Source organism: Pyxicephalus adspersus, chromosome 5 (assembly GCF_032062135.1).
Source record: "Pyxicephalus adspersus chromosome 5, UCB_Pads_2.0, whole genome shotgun sequence".
Lineage (NCBI taxonomy): Eukaryota > Metazoa > Chordata > Amphibia > Anura > Pyxicephalidae > Pyxicephalus > Pyxicephalus adspersus.
In genome coordinates, this window is record NC_092862.1 from 76,230,040 (window position 1) to 76,246,425 (window position 16,386).

The window sequence follows — 16,386 nt, forward strand, 5'->3', positions numbered from 1 at the left end:
TTTGTGTTTTTTATTTAATTTTATTAAAAGTAAATTTTTTTTTTTATTTTTTTACATGATTGTGTTTCAAACTTTTTTTATATTCATGATATCTACTAGAACCCTGTTCGGACATATTTCTGTAAGTTACAGGTCTAAAATTTAAAAAAAAAAAAATTAATGAAAAACAGTGTACCGCTTTTGGTACAGAAATCTAGACATCAGTGTAACGCCCAGGTGGTTAATTTTACATAAGGTAAACATTTGCTAAGCAATTTATACATAATTATTTACCTGACCCCTACATTCATAAATTGGTATATTTTGTTCTTTGTATAACAATAAGGTTGTTGAATGGTCAAACTTATGTTTTTGTACTTTTATTTATTTATTGTTGCAGCTTAGGAATAACATCCCCTGTCATCTTACTGACATCTCCTGTGGCCTACGTTGCAATCAGCTCCTAAAGTGTGGAATGCACAAATGCAAAAGGATTTGTCACAAAGGAGAATGCCTTATAGATGAAGACTGTAAACAGCCCTGCACTCTTCTAAGACCAGACTGTGGGCATCCATGCTTGGCTAACTGTCACCCATCACAGCCATGTCCAGTGTCCTCCTGCAATGCACAAGTAATTGCAACCACTGTTTTAGAGCGAAATGTTTATTTTGCCACATGATATACATTGAATACCATTAAAATTGAACTACAGGCAAACATAGAAGAACATAAATAAAGGTACCACAACACACTAATGCATGTATGTACCGAAATATACCACAAGGGATACGTTTGAATAGACTCTAAATGTAATAAAATAACTGAATGTTTCAGTATTTCTCAAAACTGACTCCTAGTAACTATATACAGAAAAAAACTGTATTGCCTTTACTGCACGAGGCACAGATTGTATCACTAACCTAGCTATTTTATCTGGCAAGGGTGCCTGGATTATTTTTTTGCTGGATATATTTTAAAGTAAATGTATTTCAGATGCATGTTAAGTTGTTTGCCTCTAGCTCAGTTTAAACCATACACAAGAAAAAATAAAGACTATTGTTTTTGTTTGTCTTGTGTAGTACATCCCATGGAAATTGCTGGCTTTTTCAACATTTTTGAACAAGTAAACATTTTTATTCAAACCGTACCTGCAGATAAAGGTGAAGGAATTTTTGCCTTTCCAATTATTTATTAAATTTATTCAAAAAACAAAAATGTACCTAACCTTGTACTAGGTAAAAGCACATCAATTGACCTTAGAAGCTAATTTTACCCCCTGTTTTACCATATATTACTTTTTGTAGGCATTTTACATAACTTCCCACTAGTGATACCACTAAAATTTTGACCACTTCCCCATTCATCATCCCTTCATTTGTGGGTATCCTTGCCTGAACTTCTATTTCTCTTCAATGCTACTCACTATTTCTTATTTAATGTACAGCGCTGCATAATATGTTGGTGCTATATAAATCCTGTTTATTATTATTATTATTATTAATACTTATAATTTCTTCTTATGAAGCCATTACCTGGTAGCTTTACTATTGTGCTTCTGATCATTATTGTGTTAAAACATTAATTTCCATTTTAACTAAAACTTTTAAACAGATGGCCTAATGTTCTTGCCAAGCACACAAAATGTCTTGTTTTGCTTGAAAGATAAAAGCTGGAGTTACATTTTTTTGCAAAGTGTATGATTTTTATCTTTTTATAATGTAAATTTAAATTATTTAAAAACGGTATTATGCAGCAGTTGAAGGTTCAATTTGTTTTATGGTATTGTTAGGATACTTTTTTAATATAGAAATCATATTATCTCTAATATAGAAGTATGGGATCTAATTTAACCATACTGTAATGATTTGAAGTCTCACATTTGTTCCAATATCACTGCTTTGTTCCACAGGTAGAGCTCCAGTGTGAATGTGGTAGAAGGAAAGAGATTGTGGTTTGCTCAGTGGCTTCCTCTGCTTATCAAAGGTTCATATCTCATATGTGTACTTGTTTACTTAATTTTGTACTTTTTACATAAAGTATTACACTTATTTATTTAAAGGGAGACTGTCCTCAAAAAAAAAAAAATTACAAATCCTAATATTGCTATATTTTTGAGAATTCTATGTTTCCATAGCTGCCATTTAGGTTCTTCGATTAGATGGCTGTCTGAATAACTAACTATGTACTGTACAATATTGTGTATATTCAAGTGAAAGAGGGATTTTTATGCCCTGAAAATGCTATTAGAAAAAGAATCTGTTTATATTCCTGTCACATTACTAGGTGTCGCTCTTGTAAAGTGTTGTGTATCAGACTCTTGCCCTCTGAGATATTCATAAAGTTTGTTACACACTTTACATAAGGACACAGCACAATGTACTGGTAGCTCATATAAAAGCAGGTGACCAACCATAGCCAACCCTAAGTTCAAAATACTTTACCTTGTGGGGGAAAAAAAAGGTGACTGCGCCATGTGATTTCCCCCCCTCCCCTTTTTTTTTTTTTTTTTTTTTTTTTTTTTTTTTAAGTGTTAAAGGAATAAGCTCACCATTGATGTATTGATATTACTTTTATTGCCATTTCTGTTAATGACTGGCTTGAATGTTGCTGGTAACAGCTGCATTATGTGCCCAAGGTTTATTCTAGAGTCAGTGTAATTTTTCTCGATGAAATTATATTATACTATATGGTAAATTGTAATTCTAACATTCCTTTTGAGCATGCTTGTTTAAAGTCTGATACAAATGGACCTAGCATGACTCTCTTGTAACAAGTTTGCTTGAAAGAGTTTTTCTTTTTTTCCTATTAGATAACATAGCAGTACGTTGTAATACCATGCATTGTAATACCACGGATGCTCCCGTGTCTCTGTGTGTCTGTGTGTGTAAAAGTGAGGATGGCTCTGGAAGATAGAATGTTTCGTTGTGAATAACGGCTGCTTTCAGTACCTACTGCAGTGTCCTCTGCTTGGTAGATGCCGTATGCAAGACTTTTCCCTTTAGTTTTTTAGAGCAACATGTTTGCAAATCTGTTTGCATGTAGTAAATCATTTTAAGGTCCAAAAGCTTGTCTGTTGTTGCAGGCAATTCTTGGTACTTGCAGCTGTTCTATGGCCACCTTTTCAAGATGAACATTTGTTTAGGTCTAACATAGGTAAAAGTAAATAGAATTTTAGCTTGCCTTCCTCACTTTTTTCATAGCAGACATTACTGCACTTGACCCTTCAGGTTGCGGGCAAGCCTTCAACTTCCTCTCTTACAACACAGGACTATTGTTCCTGGACTGTGGGGATGATGTTTTAGCTTCCAACTACTGGACAATGGAGTAGGAGAAAGCCTGTAGAGCGTTTAGTAAAAAATCCTTTTTACTATTCTCCTACACCTAAATGAACAGTTTACCCTTGCAGTGCAGGTTTAGACCCACTACAAGCATAGTTTACATTTTTTACTGGCATTCGCCTTTAATTTAAGAAACAATAGGACAGATTTTATAAAATTTAGTAAGTGAACTTTAAGGGGAAGTGGAACAATTTATTATTTTTAATATTAAAGTATAGTAACCTAATACATAATAACATATGTTCTAGCACTTTTTAAAAGGTGCCGTTTTTGTTCTGTGTCCACATTATAGAAAGCCTTTTCTTGTTCTGGGGATCACATAGGAAGTTTTCCCAGTGGGAACAGACCTCAATTCATACATGACTGGAGACCTAGATTTTCCAGTCCTGTCCAAAAACAACAGAGCTAAGAAACATTGTAGCCTTGTGACCAGGCATATCTTAATATTCATTGAATTCCAAGCCTTATTTATCATTATAAAGCGATGACTGACTGCACACATGTTGTCTAAAAAGCTGTATGAATGTATTTTAGTAGTAAATATTAAGGAATTTTACTCATTTGACTCATTTGTTTTTGTTAAATAGAATAGCTGCTATATCTTTGGCAGCAAAGCTCTCTGAAATGCAACTGGGGGATTCAGTGGATATTGGAAAGCTTGTCACCAAAAAAGAAATTAAGCAAACAAGGTACGGTAGTGTGCTTGTCAAGGACCTTTTGTATTAAAAATGACTGATGGGCACTAGAATCTTCAAAAGTAGCTGATTGATGTAAAGGGGGATGATTGGCTTTGAATTTGGCAGCATTGCAGTGTCTGTGAGCCCTGTCACAAGAGAGCAGACCCCCATGGACTGATCTCCAAGCAAAAAAGTGTTTTGGCTGCTTTAGATCTTCACCACAGATTGCAGTTAGAGATACAGCAAGTCCAAAGCTTGGTATATATTAACTATATACCAGTTTATTNTATATATATATATATATATATATATATATATATATATATATATATATATATATATTATATGTATAAGCTATAACATAAAACTTTTACTTGCAATAAAGCTGTGTTACAGGGAAAACATTATGTTTAATACTAATGATAGACTGCATTTTATGTCATTTTTATTTATGACCATACTCAAAACACATATCTGCAGGCGACTTATATTACTACATTTGGCTAAAACCCTCCTGAGCATGTTAAGTGGAGATAAAATTTAAAATCAAAGAAGAATTGACCTTCTCTTTAAAGTGCATAATTTGACATATATTGGTAGAATACAATGTAAACCTTTTCTTGTTAAATAAAATGGGTCTGTATAGTCCTAACGAAAATACCTAATATATCTTTTGATTTTAATCACCATGTTTTCTGCAACACTTTCATGTCCTAAAGATTGACCGTGATTATCTTTCTAAGTGCTGCTGATGTTATCATTGTACATATTGGATAGCACAATTCTGTTCCAGTGCCCATGTCATATTTGCTTGTGTTCTGTGCAAAAACAATGTGAGTGGGTGGCTGCCTGCCTTTAATTTTATTTTTCAAAGCTAAAAGTACCAATTTTATTTTGATCGTCACAGCAATCTGCAAAAAAAAATCAGCAGCTGTAGTTTTAGGCTAATTGTAAAAGGTCAGAACAAGTAGGCGATTTAAGTACTATGAGCTATGGAAAAAAAATGTTGGCTATTTGGCCTTGTAAATGAGTACACTTCTACATTTCTGCAGCTTAGTTCCCACTGACTGGCTTTTGTTTGGCTTTGATTATAGGTTGCAGTGTGATGAAGAGTGCTTGGCATTGGAAAGAAACAGGTAAGCACACAGGCATTTGCATTTCTGTGGAGTGATTAGTAAATTTGAGTTTGTGGGAAAAGCTGTACTTTCTCTGTGACGCATTTTACTGACAGCCTATCTGATTACTGAGCTTCTAAAGAGTGTGTATTTTTAAAGAACTTGTTTTACTCATTTAATGTCATTGGCAATTCAAAGACAAACTGGTCATCTTTGATGTACCGGTATCCAGTTAAATTCATGTCATGGACCCTTCTAAATCTGTGCACAGAACAAAGTTTGAGCTGTGTTTAATTAAGCTCCAGCATTTCCCACGTAGAATATCTTATTTACACAAGTATGTTTGACTAAAGTTATACAATTTGCAGTAATTAAAGCTGGGCTAATTTCCCATGGCGATAGACCTTATTAGATGTGTACAAGCTTGTTTAGGGAGTATTCAGTTAAAAATTAATGATAATCTTAAATATTTAAGAAATATTTAGAGCATTCAGGACTGCAAAACATTGTCTTATCGCTGCAGTACATTGTCTTATCGCTGACAGATGAAATAGGGGATGTTGGTCAAAATGATTTCACTTATTTGAAAAAAAATGATTCTCTAAAAACGTTTGAGTCAGTTACAGTTATAATATTAAAGCAGAACTAACATTACAAAAAAAACACTTGCCAATAAATGTGGATAACCATTAATTGATCCGCAATCCTAGTTTATTTCTTGTGGGACAAGCAGTCCCACCTCTTCTTCCTATGTCACCCAATCTCGCACTACACAAGTGCAAGGTCGGGTGATGCATTTGCACAAAATGTTAACCAAATGCAAAATGACAGTCAACACCTACAGTTAGGTCCATAAATATACCCCTTTTTATCTGTTTTTTTCAGCTAATAGATGGCTTGTTTAACCTGCATGGAGAGCTCTTTTGACCGCATGTTGTCTGTTCACAGCAAAATTTTCCACATACAAGAAATCCTACTGTGAATACTGAAGTTTGTTTTGTTTTTTTTGTTTTATTTATTATTTTTTTTGTAAATTTAGTTTGTCTTTTATTTCAGACGTCTGGCAGAGGCCCTAAATATATCTGAAGATTCAGATCCCTTTAACACTCGATCAGGGACAAAGTACAGTGACAGCTTGAAAGATGATGCCAGGTTTGTGAATGTACAATGTTCTTGCTCCAGATGGTATACACTGATGTTCCATCCATATCTAATAACTAGCAGTCTAAGTTTCTCTTTAAAGTATATCTACTAAACATTTAGGAAATAATTGTGTCAAAATTAAATAGTTGTAATGTATAAAGGCAGAGGTGTTTAGTTCTAAAAGTATATTCCTATAACAAAGTAGTGTCACCACACACCTATGTCTTGTACACAAAGGCTTGTATAGGAACAGAGTGTACCACAAGCATTTACAAAGCTTTTTTTGAAGCTTTAATGGTGCCCCCTGGATTGGGGATGTTAAACAAAGATCCTATTGAGCTTTCTTATTGTCCTTTTAAACAATTCACTGAAAGCTTTAAGAATTCTTTGTTAAAGCTTGCTTTGGCACATCACTTTTATACAAGCTCAAGCTTTAAAGCCCAACTAAACTCAAAATTGATAAAGGCCAATTCTCGGAACAATCATGTTGGTGTAAATTATCACCAATACCTTTGGAACTTTACAAATTCAGAATTCATTATGTAGCTGTACCTGCCTATAGCATGGCCTCTATATACACAGGTGTTGCTTTTCATGCCTGAGTACTCTTATTACATCTGAAAGGTTGGATGTTTCTAACAGAAGTCACAAGCATTTACTATTTGGTGTCTTCATGTAGCATTGCACTGGAACAGTCGCTGAAAAATTAGGAAAGTTGTCTTTTGTTTGTCACCTAAAACAAACATGCAAATAATAATGTGATAGTGTGACAAGTTGTGTGACAATTAGCTGTAAACTTGAGCTGTATACTCATCCCAGGTCAATGACCAGACCAGCAGGGTTTTCTAGAACCAGGACAGAGTACATTACATATATAATCTTTAGATACTTGTTTTTTCTAAATCTGAGGGCGCTCTAAAATGTTTAGATTGTTTTTGATATTGTCAGAAGTTGGCCCATGTCTCCTTTACCTTTCTCTTGGTCACTTACAATGTGATAAGAGGTGGGATAGCGCAATAGACTGGATGGGTATCGCTTGACACTACCTGTAATTGGTAAAGTTTCCTTATGAGAGTTCTGTAGATGGCAAGACAAGAAATATAGATTTCCCATGTTGTTTTCACACCCAGATGTGATCCAGCTAGGGTTATAGGTTAATGAATTGCACATAGGCATGTGTTTTACATACCTTCATAACGCAGTGTTCTCCCATTACGATTAAATAGCCTATATTACACAACAATTGTGCTGTTTACATTTCTGTGACTAGTTAGTGTACCCCACCCTTGTTAACTGCACCATTCTCCTACAACAGTATTTACATTACTTCCATTTTTGCAAGCGTGACAACTGGACAATCATTTTATTAGCAAAGTAGGGTGAAAAGGGTAATTATCTCTGTAGCGATAGCTTTATACTTGGTATTGTGGTCTGGTCACAATAAATATAGTCTGCATGTTTGGGCTTGGGAAAGCAAAGTTGAACATTAATTTTTCTTTTTTATGTGAGAAGGTCTATTTCATCTTGCAGCACATTTAATATTTGTGGCCACTTTTAGCAGTAGGAATGTACATTCATAAGTATCAAAAATATCCAAGTATTGGACTTATGGGACGGCAGTTGAATATCATTAAATTATCATATTTTATTTACATCATTTTAAAAAATGGTATTTAAAATCATACATGCCTCTTCCCATTGTGAAAATTTAGGGAAAGTTAAATAACATCATAACATACATGAGCTGAATACATTGTACACATTACATATGTAGGGATCATCTGACGCATTTCGCAGACTGTCTGCTTCCTCAGGGATGTAATTAGTACAGCTAATAGGTGTGTTAGCACAAAAGCTATTCAACTTTGGATGCACTTTGTCACCTGGTATGGAGGCAGGTAGAAAGCGGAATTAAAACCACAACACACAAAGATGGCGATATCCCAAATTAATCATCCACAATAATGTTTAATTTTTAGTGTTTGTCCCTTGAAGTTTTCAGAAGACTGCCATTAAAGCATCTATTTATCCATGATAAATCGCTGTCCTTTTAGACCAATAGATGTAGTTCAGAAAAAAGGGAGACCGCCATCATCTGTGATGCACGTAGGTGATATGATAATTTTTTGATATTTTGCCATTAAAGTCCCATACTTTGATATTTTTGAAACTTATAATTAAACTCTCTTAGGGACGGTGGCAGTGTTACAAGTAAAATTGAAATCGGGCAATAGAATATATAGAGTAGGAATGTACATATTATTTGCTTTTATATATACACAAAGTTGTAGCTTTCTTCTTGCTCTTTTAACTTTTTGATGATCCTGTAATCTACAGAAAAGATCTGAAGTTTGTCTCTGAGATCGAGAAGGAAATAAAAGCACTTGTGGATGCTGTAAACAAGGTTTGTTTATTGTCCTTGAATAGTGTTCAGTGTTTTGTTCTGAAATGGTTGGATAAACCACACCTACAAATTCCATTTTTGCAACATGTTTTTTTGGTTTTATTTTGTGTTTATTTTAGGGAAAACAAACCAAAAAAAGCCATTGTTTCCCCCCAATGAATCGAGACCATCGTAAGATTATCCATGACCTAGCAGAAATTTATGGAGTTGAGAGTGTGAGCTATGACAGTGAACCCAAGCGGAATGTTGTCATCACTGCTGTAAAGTAAGTGCAATATAAGTTTTAATGTAACCCTGTTAAAACAAGTTTTTTGGAGGGGGCAAAAGGCTTTAACTTCTTTTGCTGTCTACAAATGAAATATGACTTTTTCCAACAAACCATAGTGGTACAAGTGCACATACTTACATTGGACAAATGAACATGCTTGTGCCTATAGGGAGGCAAAGGGAGCACGGAGTGGACATGCACAGTACAGGCCTCTTTCTGAGATATAGTACAAATCAGTCAAGCAAAGTCCAGTCCAGCTTAAAATATTTCTCCCAGGAATCCCAGTGACCTGTTCACTGACCAGGCAAGATCTACAGTCTTTTGGATGTTGGATTAGGAACATGCTTTCTTTGTCTATGGATATATATATATATATATATATATATATATATATATATTATTTTTTTTTTTTTTTTAACAGCCTGGTCTTAGCAGATTTATAGTGGTGAACAGTGGTGACAACAGTGAATGCAAAAACATGTATCATAAAGGTCTGAAATTAGTATTAAATAAATTACTTTGGGCAAGCTTTCAGGAACAAAGCAAACATCAGAAAAATACACACGAACAAGCAGGGGCATATATCACAGAAAAATATCTCAATGTGGTGCTTTAGAATGATCCCGTCTGTCAGCGGGGTCTCTTTTCAGCTTTACTAACAACACTGTATGTGAGTCTACATAAACATCATTTAGTTTATATCCAGTCATGTCTGTGCTTACTCTGTGCAGTTGGAATCTTTTTTTTTTTTTTTTTTTTTTTTTTTTTTTTTTGTGCAAGAAGTTTTTGTTTTGAACAGTTTTATTATTTATTTGCTGTTAATTTCCAACAATCTTTTTTAGAGGAAAATCTGCGTGCCCAAATATCTCCCTCATGACTGTACTGGAAAGAGAGAGTCAGGCCAAACCTCCTCCACCTATTGCTCACTACAGGCTTCTGTCTGATAGGTAAGACCTCTTTTAAAGAGAAACTATAATTGTTTAGGGTTATTTTATTTTAAGTGTAGCTTAAACAGACTTAAAATACATATATCTAATCGGGTACTTGCTAATTGAATTTATTTCTGTATATTGTTTGAATTAACTCCACTTTTCTGTTGATTCAGTTCGCTATGAGTATGTAAGTTCTGCAAGATCTTTTAAAACCAAACTTTGGTTGTAGAAATAAATATTTATCCAGGTAGATATTGTATAAATAGGTACCATTTGTATAGTTTGATCTCTACTTGCCTGATTATAAAAGGTGTATGAATATGCAGCACAAAAGGCACACATAGTAGGCTGCTGATTTTAAAGCGCTAAAATCATATGACATTTTAGTTGGACTTTAAAGCTTATATTGAAAACAAATTCACCACTTGCCAGAATAGTAGGCAGTATAATGGAAATGTATTAATCTTTAAGACTGGATGAACTGAATTACATTTCCTGTAGCAGATGTAAGTTTTTATGCATGTCTGTTTTAGCTATGTATTAGGCTCTTTTTCTAGGGGTTCTGTATTGAGTGCTTATGGGGGTCTAGTATACAGACATCATGAAAAGAATCTTAAGGTATTTGGAAACATGGAGGTAGAAACCAGCAGGAACACAAAATCATTCAGATCAGGAAAATCAGGAGAGTGAAGGCAGAGCAGGTAATCTGAATATTTCTTCCAGTTGACATTGGTAGTCTCCATTCTTCTAAAGAGGGGATGAAAGAGTGTGCGTTGTAGATGAAGAATATGAAGCAACCTAGGTAACGGAAGGCTACGGAATATGTTTGGCATAACAGGCGGTGATCCCATAATGGTAACCCTTGCTGAGCCCCGTATTACTCACTTTCTGATTAGGGAGGATTTACTTCCTGATTACAGCGAGCCTTCTGTTAATATTAGTTTAGTTTGGACCCACGTAGATTTTACTATGTCCATGATGCACATAGTAAAATATAGTAAAAAGAGCAAACACATATAGTAAAAACGCGCGAATTGCTTTGCCCTGATAAAAACAATCGGACATTATTCGTGGTACAAATCTGAGACTGTCTCTCCCCTCTTCTATCTCACATATGAAGTGGGGCCTGTGACCTTTAGGTATAGCTTGTTATTGTATTGCTAAGTGCCTCCCCTTTTGAAAGGCACTATTTCAGAAAACGGAGCATAAACCAAAGAACAAAAACTAATAGTTAAAGCATTCTTTTTCTTTTATTTTTTTTGTTTGTTTTAAAGCCTTTTATAGCATATAGCATCTATAGCATAGAGGTAGTTGGAAATGTTGTAACTGATAACAGTAAACATTGCTAAAAACAGACATTTTTAGCCAAACAAATTTCAAAAAAGTTCAACAGGTATTTTTTCACACATGAAAACATAAAACAGTTTAGCTTTTTTGAACATACAAAAAGAAAGCCCAGTTGTTAGAGTTTACATTTAAAAAATATAAAAGTGTACACAAAATTCACATGGAGTAACTAGCTAGTGGTTTTTCCACCCCTGACCCTTGCTTTTACCCCTAGGGTAGCTAGCCTTGGGGAGTGCTTAATGTCAAAGATATTGAGTCCAGAATTTAAATCTGCAGCCACTTGTTTGGACCATTATAAGGCTTTATTTTTGTATTATTTTTTTTTCCAGAAACGGAGGAAACGGTGGCACACAAAAAGCACCAAGAGAAGAACCTGTAATAGACTATTTTGATGTGCAAGATTAGTATAACTGTTGCTGTGTATTCAATTACCGAAAGAGGTCTGTGTACCTGCGCTTGTGGCTGTAAAGCTGTGAGGTCTTCACGTTGAGCTTTTGGTAGCCACTGTCTTGTGAAGCATACAGCAATGATATTGGCACAAATCAGAACATCTTGCAGTCTGAAAAAAAGTATCACCATACCATTCTAGGTTATGCTTCCCATGATCTATTTAGCCATTTCGGCAACAAAATATGTAAAGTCTTTGTGCCAGATGTTTTAGACCGCTGATGTTAGTAGGCTCCAAGCTGTCACTAAATTGCATTTGTTCTAAACATTTTGAATCAATATTTAATTATTTGATTGCCACAACCTATTCCAACTACCTAAAAGTCCCTTTTAAGTGCTGCAGAATCCACCGTTTTACCTCATTAATCAATGTACATGCTTATGTATGTGGAACTGAAACATTACTGCATCTAAGACCCAGAGAGAACTAAAGTACCCTGTTGGATGTTTTTTCCAAACTTTCATCTTTATTAGTGATCCATGTTAAAACACTTCTGCTTCTGTATGAAAATGTAGACCACATGGTTTTGGAATTTCGTGTCAATCACATTAAAGTTGTTGAAAATTGTTTAGATACCAAAAACAATTTAATTCTTTGCAGCAACAAAGATAATATGCTGCATACATATTATTCCTTTGCTTATGCAATAGATTCACTGTATTGCAACACAAATTTCACTGTTACACTTCTTTGATAAGCCACCCAGAAAGCTTGTGTGTGCCTTGAGGCACTGAAATATTAGGTTACACTGGGTGATCGACTTCCTTTGTGATTGTCCCAGCTCTGTTTATGGAGAGAGTCACCATACACAGAAGTACTGTTTTTTTTCTACAGATCCTATTGCTAAACAGAGCAGTAGGGTAATAAACTAAAGGTAATCACGAGGCTACTGATAGGTATGTTGAACTTGTTGTTTCCTTTAGGTTGCAATTCTGAATTTCAGTAACTGTATAAAAACTGGTGAGATTTATGGATGCACGAATATTATAATATAAAAGTACATATGCCATCAGATTTAGGTGGATTTAAGTGGTCACAAAAAGATTGGTATGTAGAGAAAAAAAAAAAAAAAAGATTCATAACTGCTTGTTGATCAAAGTATCTAAATTACATATAAATGCCCTATAAATGCTTTCCTGTACTTTTTCGAAGCCCCAATGGGAATTAGGATCAGCAAATCAATTTTTTCCAATAATACTGTCAATTTACGTTGGTTATTTTCTAGGAACAAAAGGCAAATCTGTAACCTGTGTAGTAGGATCACACCCTAGTTTAGTATCTTTCTTGGGGCCTCCAGTGGCAAATTATTCTCAGCAGACTAGCTAGTACTGCTGTGGCCATTATAAAGCCAAATCATGGCACTCCTCAATGTGTTCCCCACAACAGTTTAAAATAAGGAAAGCAACCCAGGGTGTGTTTTGGCACCATGGCCTTCACGTTGAAGTACGAGTTTTTTCTCCTGATCAGTAATAGCTGTTTCTTAGGCAGAGGCTTTAAAACCGTTCATGAAATGCTTAGAGCAACTAAGCATGGAACAAAACAAAAATGATTTATTTGCGTAATGCTAAACATTTTATTAGAATTTTATTATTATATATACCTTGCTTTATGCCTGTTTGTAGAATGTACGGAAGGGCTGAGCATTTATTAAAAGTCTGTACAAGCAAAGCGTGTTGCAAAAAGCTGCTGCTTGTCCCTTATTGTAAGGGATCAATGTGCTGTTTGTTGGTGAATAGGAAACTTATCTTCAGTTAATAGACATGTGCTTAGGAGTGTTTTTCCTTGTGTCTAAAAAACTGTGATGGTATGTCAATTGTTTTTACTTTTTGCCAATTATCACATTAAGGGTTCATGTGGACAAACATTTCTGGCAAATGCTGTACTTGCTTTTCGGATGGCAAATAAAACGGGCTGTGTTTAGACCTGCTTTACGTGCAGGTGAAATACACCTCAATGGGACATGCCACAAAAAGCCATGTCATTGTGTCTGCAAATTTTCAGATGTGAAACTAGGATTTCACATAATAGTTGTGAGTAAAGATTCAATTCACAAAGCCTTAACAAAAAGTTTAAAGCTGTATGACTAATTTACAGATCCCATGGCATTAAACCGATAGCGTTTTGACTTTTTTTTAGTTGTTTTTTTTTTTTCTTGCCTTGACATATACACAGTAGTTGGCTGGGTGAAAGCCATCTGGAGTCCAAAAGATTTTTTAAGTTTGCACACCATAAAATTAGAAACCCTTGTTCAGGACCATTTTGAAGTAGCATTAGCCCTGTTATCAGTTGCCAAATGTTGTTCTGGCAGTGTTTTAAAAAAAAGAAACTGCTGTACATTTTCCATGCCAAGTTAGGAGGATGGCTCATCTGAATGTATCTCTTTACTGATGTGCAGCCACTGAGGCTCCATGCTGGCATATTTGTAAATGAATTTTGGTGGTTTACCAGCGATTAAACGATTACGTTCACGTGAACCGAAAAACTGGTTCATTGTGCGTTCTGATATTGGCTGTTGAGTTCCGTTGTATTACGGTGTTGTTTTACTGTGGTTCTGCCAGTCAGTCTCCCTGTGCTTCAGGACTATAGAGAACACAAAATCACTTTTTAGCAGATTATTTCTAAATAAATACTATTTTGTATATGATACCTGCAGTGGAGATATTAATAGATCAAGTGTAGAAACACAGAGATCCAAGATCCAGCATTATGTACAAGGTTCTAAAAGATAATTTTGAATATACAGAGTTAACAGATGTTTATTGAAAGATATAAATGTTGTGTTTCGGTGATGCCCAACAATGGCCAGAGGCAGCAATTAAAGGTTTTGCCATTTTGATGATAGTTTTGCTATTACGCTGCAAAAGTATTACCCTACATTTGTAAATGATTTATAATTCCCTTTCTGATACTGACTAAAACCCCAAAACACATCCCTTTTTCTAGCTTGGTTAATTTAATAGAATTATTTTATACAGTGGTTGGATTAAGAATTGCATGTAACACAGCTTTAAAACATTGGGAAAGTCATTAGCTGGCAAACGCTTTTTATGGTGGGTAGGAAAGATAACCTATAATGTTTGAACACATGGGGCATTGGTAAATCTAAAGTGTACATTAGAAAAAGCAGAAGGCTTTCTCTTGCTTTCAGCTTGAGTTTGATGATAGTACCTTTGACCTCCTCACAAATTCTTTTAAAGCCGAACTGCAGCCTTACCTTTTTTTTCCCCTCACACTTGTAGAGTCCCCTCCTGCCATTAAAGAAAATGGTTGGTCCCACTTCTTGTACTTCAGGCACAAAAATGTTGGAAGCCTGCTTAGCTGTGAAATGGAAATGGGTTGCTAGTGTGGGAAGAAAAGAGGATGACCCACAAAGGGTAATCCTAGCAGACCTATTGCTAATTTTTTTAGACCAATCCCAAGTTTTGGAGGGATCTGCAAAGGTAAAGGTGAGTTTTTTTTTTTTATTTTTGTTTTGTTTAGGTACACTTTAAGCTTTAACTAAGATGGTACAGCTTATTCAGTGATAAAACTGGGAACAGCTATTAACAAGATCCTTTATAACTGTACTATGGAAAACCTTTATGGTCTGCTGTCAGAACACTAATTAGTCATTGCAGAAAAAGAATCTCTTTATACAGTTCTTGTTATTAGGAGAACTAATTATCTGTTCAGACCTACTGAATTGAAGTGGCAGAAGAAAAAGTTGATCTTGGCTTTCTTGTACAGTTTGTAATGTAAATACAATTCAGATTATCCATACAGTTAGTGTTGTTTTAAAACCTGATCCTAAAGTTCTTGTAAAACCCCAGCTGCTGTGCTGAGTTTCAGGATAAGCCTACTATGACACAAAAGACAAACATATTGGATATGAAATCATTTAGCTGTATAAGACCTCTTTAATGAACAGGGTACAACTATACAAAACAACAGGACAGATAAAGTGCTTTTGCGAGATGTCCTAGGTGACCGGTGAACATGTCTGTCCCAATGTTCGTGTCAGACATGCAGTGCTTTATGTACAGATTGAACAAAATGAATGTTTTCTAAACCATATCCATGTGACTGTGAAATTTGCTGCTTATATTGTTTTTCTTTGGTTTATTTTTTTAAATATGCTGTGCTAAGTAAACGCGAGGGCTACCTTCATCCCTCTCCTTAAAACAAAATGCTTTCTAAATATTTTACAGATATTTTTCAACTGATGGCTCCAGATGATTTACAATTCAAATAAAGACCAGCCTTCTAAATGAAAGAGTGTCAGAATGACTGACTTATTTTGATGTAAATTAATGTTATTGTTACTCACTAAAGGAACATGCAGCTACAGGTCCAAAAGAACCCTAAAGGAAAAATACTATTACATTTTTTAAGTTCTAACTTTTAATTAAATTTGTAAAACATTTTAGGTCTTTTACAGTGCTGGGATAACTAACCTATTTATTGCAGTTGGTGACTACTGCTTGATAGATTTCAGAAGTGCAAGGTTTTATTGCTGGTTCACATTATTGTACCACAGCAATGCACAGTAACACATGTTACATGTGCCCCATGGGGTACTATTTATTATGAACATTCAGTAGTAGTGTGTCGTGTTCTGGGAAAAAAAAAAAGTACAATTTTGCTGCAGTAGGATACAATGACAGTCAATTCAAATGAACAGGCTGTCCTAACAAAACACATGGTATCCTGTGCACAAATGTCTACCTATAAACTGACTAGCGAATCTGGATGAGCT

The 16,386-nt window shown here is 34.9% G+C and overlaps 1 protein-coding gene across 1 annotated transcript in view; it reads left to right on the forward strand.

Annotated features, from left to right (window-relative positions):
* Window positions 1–15,903, forward strand: part of NFX1 (nuclear transcription factor, X-box binding 1) — a 56,507-nt gene extending 40,604 nt beyond the window's left edge. Inside the window, exons 16-24 of the mRNA XM_072411893.1 lie at window positions 380–610; window positions 1,889–1,962; window positions 3,905–4,006; window positions 5,089–5,130; window positions 6,166–6,261; window positions 8,590–8,656; window positions 8,776–8,921; window positions 9,767–9,871; window positions 11,533–15,903. Coding sequence (XP_072267994.1) covers window positions 380–610; window positions 1,889–1,962; window positions 3,905–4,006; window positions 5,089–5,130; window positions 6,166–6,261; window positions 8,590–8,656; window positions 8,776–8,921; window positions 9,767–9,871; window positions 11,533–11,608 — 939 coding nt within the window. The 3' untranslated portion in view covers window positions 11,609–15,903. The remainder of the gene's footprint in view (window positions 1–379; window positions 611–1,888; window positions 1,963–3,904; window positions 4,007–5,088; window positions 5,131–6,165; window positions 6,262–8,589; window positions 8,657–8,775; window positions 8,922–9,766; window positions 9,872–11,532) is intronic.
* The last annotated feature ends 483 nt before the right edge of the window (window positions 15,904–16,386 follow it).